The following is a 14,336-nucleotide window of genomic DNA, read 5'->3' as shown; positions in this document are numbered from 1 at the left end:
TGCTGGCTTCTAAATGGCCTCACAAAGCCGCATGTGTAACGAGCACAGCCCACCTCTGCCAGCCCTGGCTTCGGAGTGCCAGGAAGGTTTTTTATCAAAGTAACCGCAGATCACCAGACACCTGTGTTATAAATCAAAGCTCACTGTCTGCTAACCCATCTGTCCGGTGACGGGCTCTCAAAGGATCCACCCTCAGACTGGCCCTATCTCAGTGCACCCAGCAGGAATAAACAACAGGAAACTGTTTACAGGGACATTTACAAAGTGTGTCATCTTAGAGGAAGTGTGACAATTCCCCGACTCGATTAATAACAAATACCAATGTTGAGTTTTCAAGAAGAAAAACAAATATCAACTGTCATTTGGGTGAATCACTGCTGTTTAAACTTGAAAATTAAGTTCAAAATCAAAGCTTCTATCATACTATCTAAAAGCACAGCCAAATTCCTGGAATTACTGCAAGCTGGAAAACCATATTCATAAAATGTTACTGACTCAATCATAGCAACAACACAGATCTGGAGGAGAGAGCAGGACTTAAGCTACGAGTCAACTCCAGTGATGTACTGCAGCCCGCTACCTTGAGAAACTCCACTTCCCACTGACGCAAAACCACCTGCCTAGGATGGGAACAGCTATGAAAAACCAAACACACATGTGGCAATGATTCTTGTGGAGAGTCGGAGTGAGGTGGGGGCGGAGAGCACAAGAAAGGACGGAAAACATGTTGAGGTAAAGAGAGAGGGGGGAAAGAGGGATGCTTTAGTGGTTATGAGCACTGGCTGCTCGTCCAGAGGTCCCACATTCGATTCCCAGCACCCATACGGCAGCTCAAACAATCTACAACTCCAGTCAGAAGAGATCTGATGCCTGTTTAGCCTTTGTGTGTACTGCATAGCATGGTACACAGACATGCATGCAGGTAAAACGTCCACATGCGAAGTAAAACAAAGGAAACTGTAAAAGGGAAGGCTTAGGAGACGGCTCAGTGGGAAGAGCACTGCGTAAGTGTGAGAACTGAAGTTCAGATCTACAAACCTACTGGATGGTGGGGTAGCCAAGCTGTAAGCCCAGTGCTTGGAGGGTGGACACAGGGCACCCCTACAGGAAGCCCAGCCGTATCGGCAAGCTCTGGATTCAACTGAGACACCTGAGTCAACGAATAACAGGAAAGGCAATCGAGGGAGACTCCCAGGGCCAGCCTCAGGCCTCCACATGTGTGACTCCCAGGGCCAGCCTTGGCCTCCACATGCGTGCACACTCACACATGTATACATGTGTACACAAGTGAACATGCACACACACACAAATTAATGATGGTGATGATACACAAAACCTCCTAAAAGTGCAGACAAATGTAAGCCTTCTATCTCATGTATGGTTTCCCTTAAAAGAACAAAAACCTGGTCAACATAGGTGCGGCGTACTTGGTGTTCTCTCCCGGAGGCTGTACATCTATGAAAGCCATCTGTAAACCCTCTGTGCTCTGACCCACAACTTGTCTTCCTGTGGAACAACCTGGATTGGCAGGCATAGCCCCAAAATGAAATTTTTTAAAACTGAGCCACTGACCAAGAACAGTTGATGATTCCGGCTAAGTTTTTGTTGAGGATAATAATCTTTCAAATAACAAGCCCAGAAGTAACAGAGCAATGAAAAAACCCTGGAGGAACAGAGTTCATGTACTTTCCCGGGAGTTCAAGCATGAAGCCCACATTTAGTTTCCTCGAGTTCTGTACTTGGCCAATTTGCCTGAGTATTTTATATTCCTCTCTCCCTGGAAAGACATATAATGTTATCACTGCCTATACCCTACATACTATAAACTAAGAGAGGAGAGGTGAGAAACTGTTTAGCCAAGTCCTCAAGGTAAAAAGATGGCAAATAAACATACACATATCTAGAACTATCAATTTATAAAAAGGGCTGATTTCAGACTCATTGGTCAAGTGGCTTTTCCCATTGAAAGTGGGTGTCAAGCCAAGAGCATTCTATTGGAAGCTATAATCTTGGGATTATAAACTTTACCAAATTTTATTTGTTCACTCCTAAAGAGAAACTGAGGTGACATCACGATCTCAGTCAGGGTGTCTATTGCTACGATAAACACCATAACCAAAAGCAACTTGAGAACAAAGAGTTTATTCTACCTTACTGCTTCTAAGTCCATCACTGAGGGAAGTCGAGGCAGGAACCTGGAGGCAGGAGCTGATGCAGTGGGCATAGAGGGGTGCTGCTTACTGGCTTGCTCCTCATGGTTTGCTCAGCCTGCTTTCTCATACAACTCAGGACCACCTGCCCACAGACAGCAATGGCCCTGTAGATGGCCCCTCCCAGTTCAATCACTGATTTAGAAAACGCATTAAAGACTTGAGTACAGGCCATATGATGGAGGCATTTTCTTGGTTGAGGGTCCTCTTCCCAGATAGCCTTAGCTCGTGTCAAGTTAACAACAGCAGAAGCAGTAGCAGCAACAAAAACAACCAAACAAAAAAACCCCAAAGAACCAATAAATAAATAAATAGCCAAAACAAACAAACAAAAAACCCAAAACAAACCAACAACATAAAAGCTAAAACAGAAACTGAAGGAGGGGCCATTTGGAGACCATTCCACATGCGTATCCATCCCATGTATCCATCCCATGTATCCATCCCATGTTACCTAAGGTAGACACTGATGTGGATGGCAGGAAGTGCATGCTGACAAGAACCTGATGTGGCTGTCTCCTTAGAGGTCTGCCAGAGGCTGACACATTCAGAGGACGATGCTCACAGCTAACCACTGATCTGATCAAGGGTTTTCCAATGGAGAAGTCAGAGAGAAGACTGAAGGAGCTGAAAGGGTTTGTGACCCCATGAGGAGAGCAACAATACCAACCAACCAGAGCTCCCCAGGGTCTAAACCACCAGCCAGGGACCCATGACTCCAGCTGTATATGTAGGGGAGGATGGCCTTGTCGGGCATAGGTGGGAGAGGAGATTCTTGGTCCCATGAAGGACGAACACCAAGTGTGGGGGAATGTGAGGGTGGGGAGATGAGAGTGGGGGGGTAGGTGCGGGCACTGCCTCATAGAAGCATGAGGAGGGGGATGGGATAGGAGGTTCCTGGGTGGTGGGGGGAAGTGGGGTAAGGGAATAAAATCTGAAATGTAAATATCATACCCAATAAAAATAAATTAAAAAAAAAACTTTACTTGAAGATGAAGAAAGATTTAAAAAAAAAGCTAAAACAACCAGAAAAATGAATTTGATGTTTAATGTATTTTTCTTGAATAACTGTTTTAGAAAATTTTTCTTTTGACTTAACTTTTCCTTACTCTTTTTACAGAGAGATGCATATTGGGGACTGGGGAGACGCTGGGGGTGAAGTGCTTTCAGTAGGGGCGTTGGGCCCAGAGCTTAAATCTCTAGCATCCCTGGATAAGGTCAGTTTAGGAGGAGGGGAGAGGAGAGATGGAGACCAGGGAATCCCTGAAGCTTGATGGCTAGGAGTCTGGCTAATCACCAAGCTCCAGGTTCTGTTCCTGCCTCAAGAAATAGAGTGTGAAGAAATACTGACTTACATGTACACATAAGTGTTGGGGGCCGACTTTTAGCAGAAAGCGGCTATCAGCTTTGCAGCCATCTTGAGCCATATACCCTGACATGAGACTTGGATTACAATAGCCTACAACAGCTGAGCACACTCCGATAATCTTGGTTTAGATACCTTGAGATTAAAGGTGTGTGACTTAATAGTATACTTAGAAGTATAGAGATCAGAGTTAGAGACAAGACCTAAGGGCATGATTAAAGGTGTAACTTAGAGGCGTGGCTTAGAAGTCAGACATATAAAAGGCAGAGGCAGACAGTAGAGAATCAGACATTAGGGAGACACAGAGGAGAGAACTAGACACAGCAGAGAGAAGACAGGTAGCAGGCACTTGGAAGAGAACTTGGAAGAAGTAATTTGGAACTTGGAGGGACTAGGAGCTAGGGACTAGGCACTAGGAACTCAAGACTTAGGACTTAGACTGAAGAATAAACGGGATTGAATTACACTCTGTCTGGTCTGCATTCTTTGAGTCCGTCCTCACTCTCGCTCTTGCTGAACCCTGACCCACGGAGCAGCAGCTTGGGCCGGGATACAGTGACCGTCCAAACGTGGGTCGGCCCAGGCCTCAACATTTTGCTCGGGCCTCAACATTTTTGGCACCTGAACGTGGGACTAGTGTGAACCAAGCTCCAGGTTCTGTTCCTGCCTCAAGAAATAGAGTGTGAAGAAATACTGACTTACATGTACACATAAGTATACACACAAATATTTACACCCCCACACAACCAACTAACCAATTAATAGAAGGATATGTATGTATGTATGTATGTATATATGTGTATATGTATTCTTAAAACCCACCATTTTAAGTCTTCTTTCATAAAAATTAACCCATCCGATTTAGTTAGGATTTCCATTGCTGTGAACAAACACCATGACCATGGCAACTATTTAAAGGACAGCATTTAATTGGGGCTGGCTTACAAATTCAGAGGTTCAGTCCATTATCATGACAGGGAAACATGGCAGCCTGCAAGCGGGCATGGTGCTGGAGAAGGAGCTGAGATTCCACCTCTTGTTGTGAAGGTAGCTAAGAGAAGACTGGCTTCCTCAAGCTCAAGGCCCACCACAGTGACACACTTTCTTCAACAAGTCCACACCTCCTCCAGCAAGGCTATACCTCCTAATAGTGCCACTCCCTGGGCCAAGCATATTCAAACCACCACAGTGTAGTTTCCAATAGTGGCAGATTGAGTCCTGTGGACTGACCAACAAACTAGAATCAGCCAGAAAAGTGTACAAGATACAAACAGGCAAACAATGTCTATGGCGACACCGCCCAGGCAAGCAGCTGGGAGACCCGAAATGCGACACAGCATCCAAGGCCCACAGTCCCTAGAACAGTCCAATTCCCTGCGACAGAGGCCTAGCTCTCAACCATCCCACCTCCTGACTGGACGCCAAACCAACACGTTACTAGCTGTGGAATATGGGACTGAAAACTATGAGAGACTGCAGAGAATAAAAAATGAAACGAGGGAAAGCAGAGGTGTCATGGATAGACTTCAAAATGAGCATGTGTGGCACAGAATCAAAAATGATAAAATAAATTCAAATAATAAATACTACAAGGGCCTTAAAAAAACAAAAACAAAAAAAAAAAAACAATGAACAGGTGATAGACTTCAGTGTGCTGGTTTACATCACAGCAGATGTATAAAGAGTGACCAAAAGGGGAGATGGAAACAAAATTCATTTAAAAAGATAAGAAAAGACACAAGACAAGCCAGGCTTGGCTGCATATGTCTTAATGCCAGCATGGAGGAGGAGGGGACCGGAGGGGGAGGGATCTCTGAATTTTAAGCCAGCCTGGCCTACAAAGCAGGTTCTAGGCCAGCCAGAGCTGAGTAAAATCCTGTCTTAAAAGAGATGCTAGAGGAGCGTCACAGACATTCATCCCGGAGGCAATGGCTGGACGACACACACTTACTTCTTCAGTGCTAGCAGTAGAGTTGAGAAAACAGGCAGAAGCAGCAAGGGCTGATAATGTCCTAGATCAAAGATCAAGCAAAGGCCTGTGGTGGCCGTCAAGAAGGCTCACAGTGAACTCAGCACTGTGGTGGTGCAACTGTCAGGGAATCTCATCTTCTCTGACGCACAGATTTCAGTTTTCTCTGGGCCCCCAGGACTGTTCTCTGTCCCCAGGGCCACACTTGCCAGTCTCTGACACCCGGAATCTCTTGTTACACCAAATTAGCATCAGCTCCTCTGACTGGCCTGTTCTGAGGGGCTGCTGGGATGGAACATTATCTACCCATGCCTCTTTAATTAAAGCGAAAGCTCACTAGGACCCAGAGAAACAGTGAGTTTCAAGCTCTGCTCATCCCCACAGCGGCAGCTCTAACTTGAAAACACTACCCTGACCACCAGGTCTGTCCATCTCATAGGGACATGGAGCACAGTAATTAGCAAACGAATCCCCTTTTCAACATTAGAATTCAGTCACAAGATTTTCATTATTTCCCCCCAGCACTGGAGATCAAACCCAGGGCCTTGCACCAGACTAGCAGGCTTACTGCTGAGCTACATCTCTGTTTCAGTCACAAGGTTTTAAAGAGAAAACAAGAACAAGTTCTGTGCTTGATAAAATAGAATCCTTTAATTTGCACTGTGCATAAAACCAGGGGTCCTGTCAAAGTCTCAAATTTCAATTGAACACAGATCATCTTAAAATCTATTAAGAATCAAAACTGGAACACTGGTTCCTTTCAGTCTGGGCCAGAGCACTGAGCAGATCTTGGGTGGCAGCTCTGCTCCCAACATCCAAGAACCCAGGGGAAGCAGGGATCCCAGGTGCTCGAACTCAGGCAGTATCTTAGGTAAGCAGACAGCAGGGCCCGCCCTAAACAGGGAGTAACTGGGAACCAAAAGGACCCAGGAAGTCACTCCCGGCCCGGAACACTGGTTCCTTCCGTTCTGGGCCAGAGCACTGAGCAGACCTTGGGTGGCAGCTCTGCCCCCAACATCCAAGAACCCAGAGGAAGCAGGGATCCCAGGTGCTCGAACTCAGGCAGTATCCTAGGTAAGGAGACAGCAGGGCCCGCCCTCAACAAGGAGTAACTGGGAACCAAAAGGACCCAGGAAGTCACTCCCGGCCTGGAACACTGGTTCCTTCCGGTCTGGGCCAGAGCACTGAGCAGATCTTGGGTGGCAGCTCTGCCCCCAACCTCCAAGAACCCAGAGGAAGCAGGGATCCCAGGCGCTCTAACTTGGACAGTGTCTTAGAAACTAGTGTCTTAGAAACTGAGGCCTAGATCAGACCTCTGCCAGGTCTGCTGTTGTGTGGACCCCGGATTCCACCTGAGACATACTGGAAGGTCCACTCAATCCAGAGCCACAGAGGAACAAATGAACTCAGAGCTTCAGACAACATATCCTGAGATATTCTAGAGGAGACACTGCACCCAGAACAGCAGACACCTAGCTGGACTACTACCTTGGAGGCACCATATCCTGAGGCATCCTAGAGGTACCACTGTAATCAGTGCAGCTGGAAAAGATCACAGAGACATCTGGACCCCTAGGAGATCAGACACAAGCTAGATAACTAGAAAGACAGGCTTCAGTCAGAGACAGCAAGTACAGGCAGCACTAGAGTTAACCAGATGGCAAAAGGCAAGAGCAAGAATGTAAGCAACAGAAACCAAAGTTACATGGCATCATCAGAACCCAGCTCCCCCATCAGAGCAAGCCCTGAACACCCCATCATACCAGAAAAGCAGGAATCAGAATTAAAATCACTTCTCATGATGATGATAGAGGGCTTTAAGAAAGACATAAATAACACTCTCAAAGAACTTAAGGAGAGCACTGGTAGACAGATAGAAACCCTTAAAGAGGAAACACAAAAATCCCTTAAGGAATTTCAAGAAAATGCAACCAAACGGGAAAAGGAATTAAACAGAACCATGCAGGATCTAAAAATGGAAGTAGAAACAATAAAGAAATCACAAAGGGACAATACCCTGGAGATAGAAAACCTAAAAAAAAAGATCAGGAGTCATAGACACAAGTATCACCAACAGAATACAAGAGATGGAAGAGAGAATCTCATGTGCAGAAGATACCATGGAAAACATTGACACAACTGCCAAAGAAAATGCAAAATACAAAAAGCTACTAACCCAAAATATACAAGAAATCCAAGACACAATGAGAAGGCCAAACCTAAGGATAATAGGTATAGATGAGGGGGAAGACTCCCAACTAAAAGGACCAGTAAATATCCTCAACAAAATTATAGAGGAAAACTTCCCTAACCTAAAGAAAGAGATGTCCATAAATATACAAGAAGCTTACAGAACTCCAAATAGTTTAGACCAGAAAAGAAATACTTCCCGCCATATAATAGTCAAAACATCAAATGTACAAAACAAAGAAAAAATACTAAAAGCAGTAAGGGAAAAAGGCAAAGTAACATATAAAGGCAGACCTATAAGAATTACAACAGACTTCTCACCAAAGACCATAAAAGCCAGAAGATCCTGGACCGATATCATACAGACCCTAAGAGAACACAAATGCCAACCCAGACTACTATACCCAGCAAAACTGTCAATCATTATTGATGGAGAAACCAAAATATTCCATGACAAATCCAAATTTACACAGTATCTCAACACAAATCCAGCACTTCAAAGAATAATTGGTGGAAAACTCCAACACAAGGAGGGAAACTACAACCTAGAAAAAGCAAGAAAGTAATCTTCCAAAAACCCCAAAAGAAGAGAGTTACACAAACATATCTCCACGGATGTTAGCCCAAAAGCTTGGATTATCGAAGACTCAACCCACAGACCACATGAAGCTCATGAAGAAGGAAGACCAAGAGGGGAGGCCTCAGTTCTACTTAGAACGAGAAATAAAAATGCTCAAGGGAGCAAATAGGGAAACAAAACATGGAACAGAAACTGAAGGAGGGGCCATCAGGAGACCTTTCCACCTGGGTATTCACCCCATGTACAGCCACCTAATCTAAACACTGTTGTGGATGGCTGGAAGTGCATAATGTGAGGAACATGATATAGCTGTCTCCTTAGAGGTCAGCCAAAGACTAAAACACTCAGAGGACAATGTTCACAATTAATCACTGATATGATCAGGGGTTTCCCAATGGAGAACTTAGTGAGAGGACTGAAGGAGCAGAAAGGGTTATTGACCCCAGGTGGAAAGCAACAATACCAAACAACCAGAGCCCCCCAGGGTCTAAACCACCAGACTGGGAACACATAGGGAGGGACCCAAGACTCCAGAGGTATATGTAGGGGAGGATGGCCCTGTCGGACATAGGTGGGAGAGGAGTTTCTTGGTCCCATAAAAAAAAATGAATGAAAAATGAATGAATGAACACACAGTGGGGAGGAGATGTGAGGGCGGGGAGGGGATAGTGAGGGGGATAGGTGTGGTCACTGCCTCATAGAAGCATGAGGAGAGGGATGGGATAGGTTTCTGGGTGGTAGGAGGAAGTAGGCTAAGGGGATAAAATCTGAAACGTAAATACTACAACCAATTTTAAGAAGCGGGGAAAAAAAAGTCTTCAGAACCAACATCTTTAAAAAAGAAAATGTCAGCCCCCTGGGGGTGGGAAATTTTTTTTTTTTTCTTGATACTAAAACTTGTTCTGAGAATTGTATATTGCAGACTACACAGCCTTGGTGTATCTACTCATCAAGCATACTGAGCAGACCTGCCCAAACCTCTGATGTCCTGGAATTCCATCTGGATTCAGTGAAGACACAGCATCAGAGACTTATCAACTTACTCTCCTCCCACCCCTCTTCTAAAATCTCAACGCCCTTAATCAGCTTGAAGAAGTTAAAGAAGAGTCAGCGGCCCTATTCCCTGAGCTTGGGGACTAATGTGGTTAATAATGGTCTGTCTTTCTAGGGACAAGTAGTGGTTTTGTTGGAACAGGGGGGATTAGCTAGGACTTACTGCATAGCCATAACCTACTGGTAGAAATCTGTATAATTATTATCAAGATGAAGTTATAAATTCTTAAATGGTACAAAATTTACTTTGATCTCAAATTTAAGGTTTTCATTGGTATGAGCCTCTTATTAATATAAAAATGAGATGAATATTGATACACTCATGGGCATTGTGCCTGTATAACACATTTAGGAATACAATGCCTAGACCCCAACACTTTTTTAACTTTTTTAGCTGATTTGGGACGCTTAACCTATGAGTTAAGGGACTATAGCAAATTCATATTTTTGAGTTTATTGTTAGGGTGCTTTCCATATTTTACTTAGAAATAGCTGAGAGGAGTTAACAGAAAACAGTCCAGGTTACCTTACATGGATAGTTGGTTTTCAAAACATCAGAAGTCCATAGAACTGATGCTACAAATATTTATATATTAATGTTCATATTGATTAGAGACCTGTCTGCTCCTGACAGCTTCCTGTCGTGGATTCTAAGAAGAAATTGAGCATCCTTGGAGTTACTCCAGTTGTGTGGTAACAGCCACTAGGCAAGAATTGCCTCTCTCCATCTACAGACAAATTACTGTCCAGAAAAGGACACACATGCAGAATAGTCGACTGATTATATCTGCCTAGACAGAGTAATCAGTCCTTAATAATCCTGCATCACCAAGGTCTGTCAGATGATTCTGGGCCAGAAGGCTGAAGATTTGATGCTCCAACGTTTGGTTGTATAGGGGCTTTTCAGGTGTTCAGAGGTCTCTATAAATTGGCTAAGTTTTAGAAGCTATGCTTTGTGCTTCCCACAATTATAGTTAACTCAGTCATTCTGGATTTCTAACGGGGTTGAAAACTTATAGCTATTTACCGTAAGAGAAAAGATTTGAGTGGATGGTCGTCAGCTGACATTCATCCTAAAGCCAGGTTCAGAACTAAATGTTTTAGTTAGGATAGATGACAGAGGTGCTGGTTAGTCAACAAAATGATGGACTGGGTATTAGGACTATCTTGTACCTCACTGGTACAAATTGGCATAATTATGCTCTAATTGTATTTTGAGAGAAAAGTTTCATTTTAACAGGAAGGGTGATGTGTAGGAGGAGCTAAGGTAGGAGGAGTACTGAGAGGAAGAAAAGGAGTAAGAAGAGGAGGAGAAGAAGGATAGGAGAAGCTAGGTGATGAAAGAGAGAAAGAGGGGGGAGACAGGGAGGCAGATATTCATGTATCTCCACCAGTCAAAGATAGTTGTTATATCTAGGTCGGTCAGTGGGTTACACCTCTGATTGAACAATTCCAAACTTATAACGCTTATGATTAACATTATTTAAAAAAAATGTATAAATGCAAAAAGGAAAAGGGGGCATGGGATAGGGGTTTTCTAAGGGGGGGGGGGGGAATGGGGAAAGGGGATGGCATCTGAAGTGTAAATAAAATATCTAATAAAAAAAAAAAAAAAAAAAGAATCAAAACCAAGCAGGTAAAATCCTCAGTTTCCGTAGGGAGAAAAGGAGGGAAGGACAGATACTGGCCTAATCTGGAAATGAAGTTCACTTGAGGAGGCGGTACTTAATTTACTAATGTAATTCTATAATCCTACGATCAGCTTTCAAATCAGCAAACTGAACTGAGTGTTATTTGTTGACTTATAACAATACCAGATGCCATACAAACTCCTGTCTCCACCTTACATCAAAGATCCACACACCGGGAAGCTGTACTTTAAAACCTAAATTGAGTATCAAGAAATTCCTACCGTTCTTCTTCAAACTCACAAAGTGTCCAAAGCGTGCCCACTGACCTTTCTACACCTCTACCTTACTCAGTTCTTCCAGAGTACTCTGCTCAAGCAATCCAGACTCTCCACAGCTATCTTTCTGACCTGGCAGGGGTGGCCTCCATTTTCCATGCTGACTTCAAGTTCACTAGACCCTATGTAAGCTTAGTGACTATCGCTCTTAGGGTATTACGGCAGGCCTTGATTTATTTAGACGATGGATACCTAGGTGCTTGGCTCCTATCAAGTGAAACTTTCGGATTACCACAGAACAAATACTGGCCCCGCTGTGCCTGAGGGCTGCAGGAGGCTTGTTCCCAGCCAGGCACAAGCTGGCAAAGTGAGTCGAGGAAGCTGGGTTTGTCTAGGATTGTTAGTGCTTCCTCCTGAATGACCTCAGACCTCTATGTAATAGTGCAACTGCCCCACATTCACCTGTAAATAAATTCTTAAGTCAACGCAAAGTACGTGGAACAATGTGCTTGATTGACACAGAGTAGAGCACTGTGACTTCTGAGTATCTGAAGGTCTGAAGTTACATTTTTACTCACTGACCTTTTTTTCTTTCTCATATTTCTTTGGTTTCTCTTGAGGTCTGACAAGGCCTGTGCGAGAGCTGTCTGAAGGATCTGGCCTCCCTGGTCCATTTTTAACACCTAAAAACCAAGTAGAGTGGAGGTTAGTGAGAAACAACATGTAGGTTAAGCTAAACAAAAATTAAGCATTCGTTTCTGGTTAACAGGAACAGAATACCGCAGACTCTGTCAATCACCACCATACCTGCTGAGACCTCTTAAGAACTGGTTAGAGGGCTGGAGAGACAACTCAGTAGATGATGCACCTGCAGCACAAGTCTGAGGGCTAGAGTAGCCAGGCTAGCTGTATTGCATTGGCAGTGTTATTTTGAAATTAAATGTTAAAACTTGCAAATAAATGAAAGCATTACCCACCGAGGCACTAACCAGACCCAAACTGACTGACTACTCATAGGTGAAACACTGCTTCGAAGAGTAAGATGAAGAGCAATGCCATACCCTTGGGCCAGACACCATGTGCATGTGCTATAAACACACGTGACTATATACAGATACCATATACATATATGAGTTAAAAAAAAAAAAAAAACCAAAACTGTATTTAAAGCTAGTAGGCAACTCCTTGTAATTCACTCAACTGTCCAAGAAAATCTTCAGGGTTGGTCAGAGTGCTTTACCACATCTGCGTTTGCACCATTCAAAACAATTCTTAATTACAAAATAATAAAATCCAGTCTGCCAGAGAAGGTATTTGTTAGATGCAATCGGTTACGTCAGCTTTATGCCTAGTTCCTGCAGACTGGTCTTCAGTACAAAGCTTTAGGTATTGATCTGCACATAACTTGATGCTGCTCCTTGCTGCACTTTCACATTAAACCGACTTCTTGCCACAAAGACACATAAGCAAAGAGATCCCACTGCATTGCATGTGGTTCTGTGATATTCCAGCTGCATAGAACGATGCGCGCGTGCGTGTGTGTGTGTGTGTGTGTGTGTGTGTGTGTGTGTGTGTGTTGACCCTTACCACTGCAGCCTTGCATGAACTCTGTTTTTATTCTCCAGTAGACTTTTTTTAAAGGAGAAAATACCAGGAGACATACATGAACACACTTGTGATCTTGGAGAGCAGCAGTCGAGGAAGGTGATGCCAGCTAAACTGCATATCCCATAGATGCTGGTTCAGGAATGGGCAAAAGCTAACATGAGGCCACCACTGCAGATGACCCAATTCACATGCTAGACACGCAAATAAATATGCTCCAAGGTAAAATCATAAAACACCTCCAGAAACCAAAATGTGTATACCATGAGAAAGTCTACTTTGCTTATGGCGGGGCAATGTGATAAGGCCGAGAGTGGCCCTCACAAGTTTGAGGAGCTGCACTTGTAAACTTCCATTCTTCAAAACGGAACTATATCTAAATAAAAGCAGGAGCCAACAACATGGCTCAGTGATTGGAGGATCCTGAGTCTGATCCCTAAGCCCTACATGGTAGAAGGTAAGAATTAACTCCTGTGATTTGTCCTGACCCCCCCCCCACACACACACACATATCCTTGCACAATGCACACACACAGTACACACTAAATAAGTATAAAATGAATCATAAACTCAAAAACACAGAATAATAGTTAAGCATTTTCCAGAATTCAAACTAGCTGTTATTTGTATCCTGGGCCTTATAAACATTTTAAGGTCAACATTCTTTGTCTATAAATGTCTAAACTGGATCCCTTTGGAGACAAACCAACCACACACTAATCCCCTTCCTCTTCAGCCATCCTTTAAATGTCACGTCCCTCTCAATCTCAGATAGCTGCCCACCCACTGAAGCCCTCAGTTAGCTTTCAGAGGATGGACTGTAGCAAGCAGGTAGCGTGATGAGAGTCTGCTCTAAGAGGTAGTGAACAATTTTTCACCTGACAGATGACAGCAACATTTCTGTATTACTTCCTAACGCTTCCAACAGTCTCAAAACAAACAAACAAACAAACAAACCCTCTCAGCTCCTAACAGGCCTCGTTTTTAATCATCTTTCAGATCTAAGGTTAGAAGTGATTTAGAGATAGAATATTCATAAGGAGACATAAGACCCTGAGTCAAGCTCATATCTCTCAACATACCTCCTCACATGCTCTACCATGGGATGTTGTCACATTTTCTCTAAGGTTGCCAGGCTCTGAGCTGGCCATGGGGCCAGTCAGGTCCCATCTCCCAGCACCCTCCCCTGGCTACCCTGTCTGTTCCTGCAATGCTGTCCTTCACAGGTTGTCACATCTGTGCTGCAGCGTGCGCACATGCCCACCACGCCAAACAATATGAGGTCCTATAACACCATCCATCCCTATATTGCTAAGTCAATGTCCCTTCTCTGGACTTGTCTATGGATGGACAAGTGCAACCACTAACAGGTATCTATTTGGAATGTCTTAGGTGAAGCCTGGCCACCTGCCCACAGTCTCCAGCGAACTGCTGCTCCTCCATGTGACAGTCTGATG

General features: G+C 44.0%; 1 protein-coding gene across 3 annotated transcripts in view; it reads right to left on the bottom strand.

Moving 5' to 3' along the window:
• Positions 1–14,336, bottom strand: part of Mcph1 (microcephalin 1) — a 202,114-nt gene that overhangs the window by 148,384 nt on the left and 39,394 nt on the right. For all 3 annotated transcript variants that reach the window (XM_076913876.1, XM_034520353.2, XM_076913875.1), the window contains one exon: positions 11,857–11,957. In XM_076913876.1, coding sequence (XP_076769991.1) covers positions 11,857–11,957 — 101 coding nt within the window. The remainder of the gene's footprint in view (positions 1–11,856; positions 11,958–14,336) is intronic.

This window comes from Arvicanthis niloticus, chromosome 16 (genome assembly GCF_011762505.2).
Source record: "Arvicanthis niloticus isolate mArvNil1 chromosome 16, mArvNil1.pat.X, whole genome shotgun sequence".
NCBI classification, from domain to species: Eukaryota; Metazoa; Chordata; class Mammalia; order Rodentia; family Muridae; genus Arvicanthis; species Arvicanthis niloticus.
Note: the sequence above shows the minus strand (reverse complement) of the source record. Positions and strands in the feature narration are given on the sequence as shown.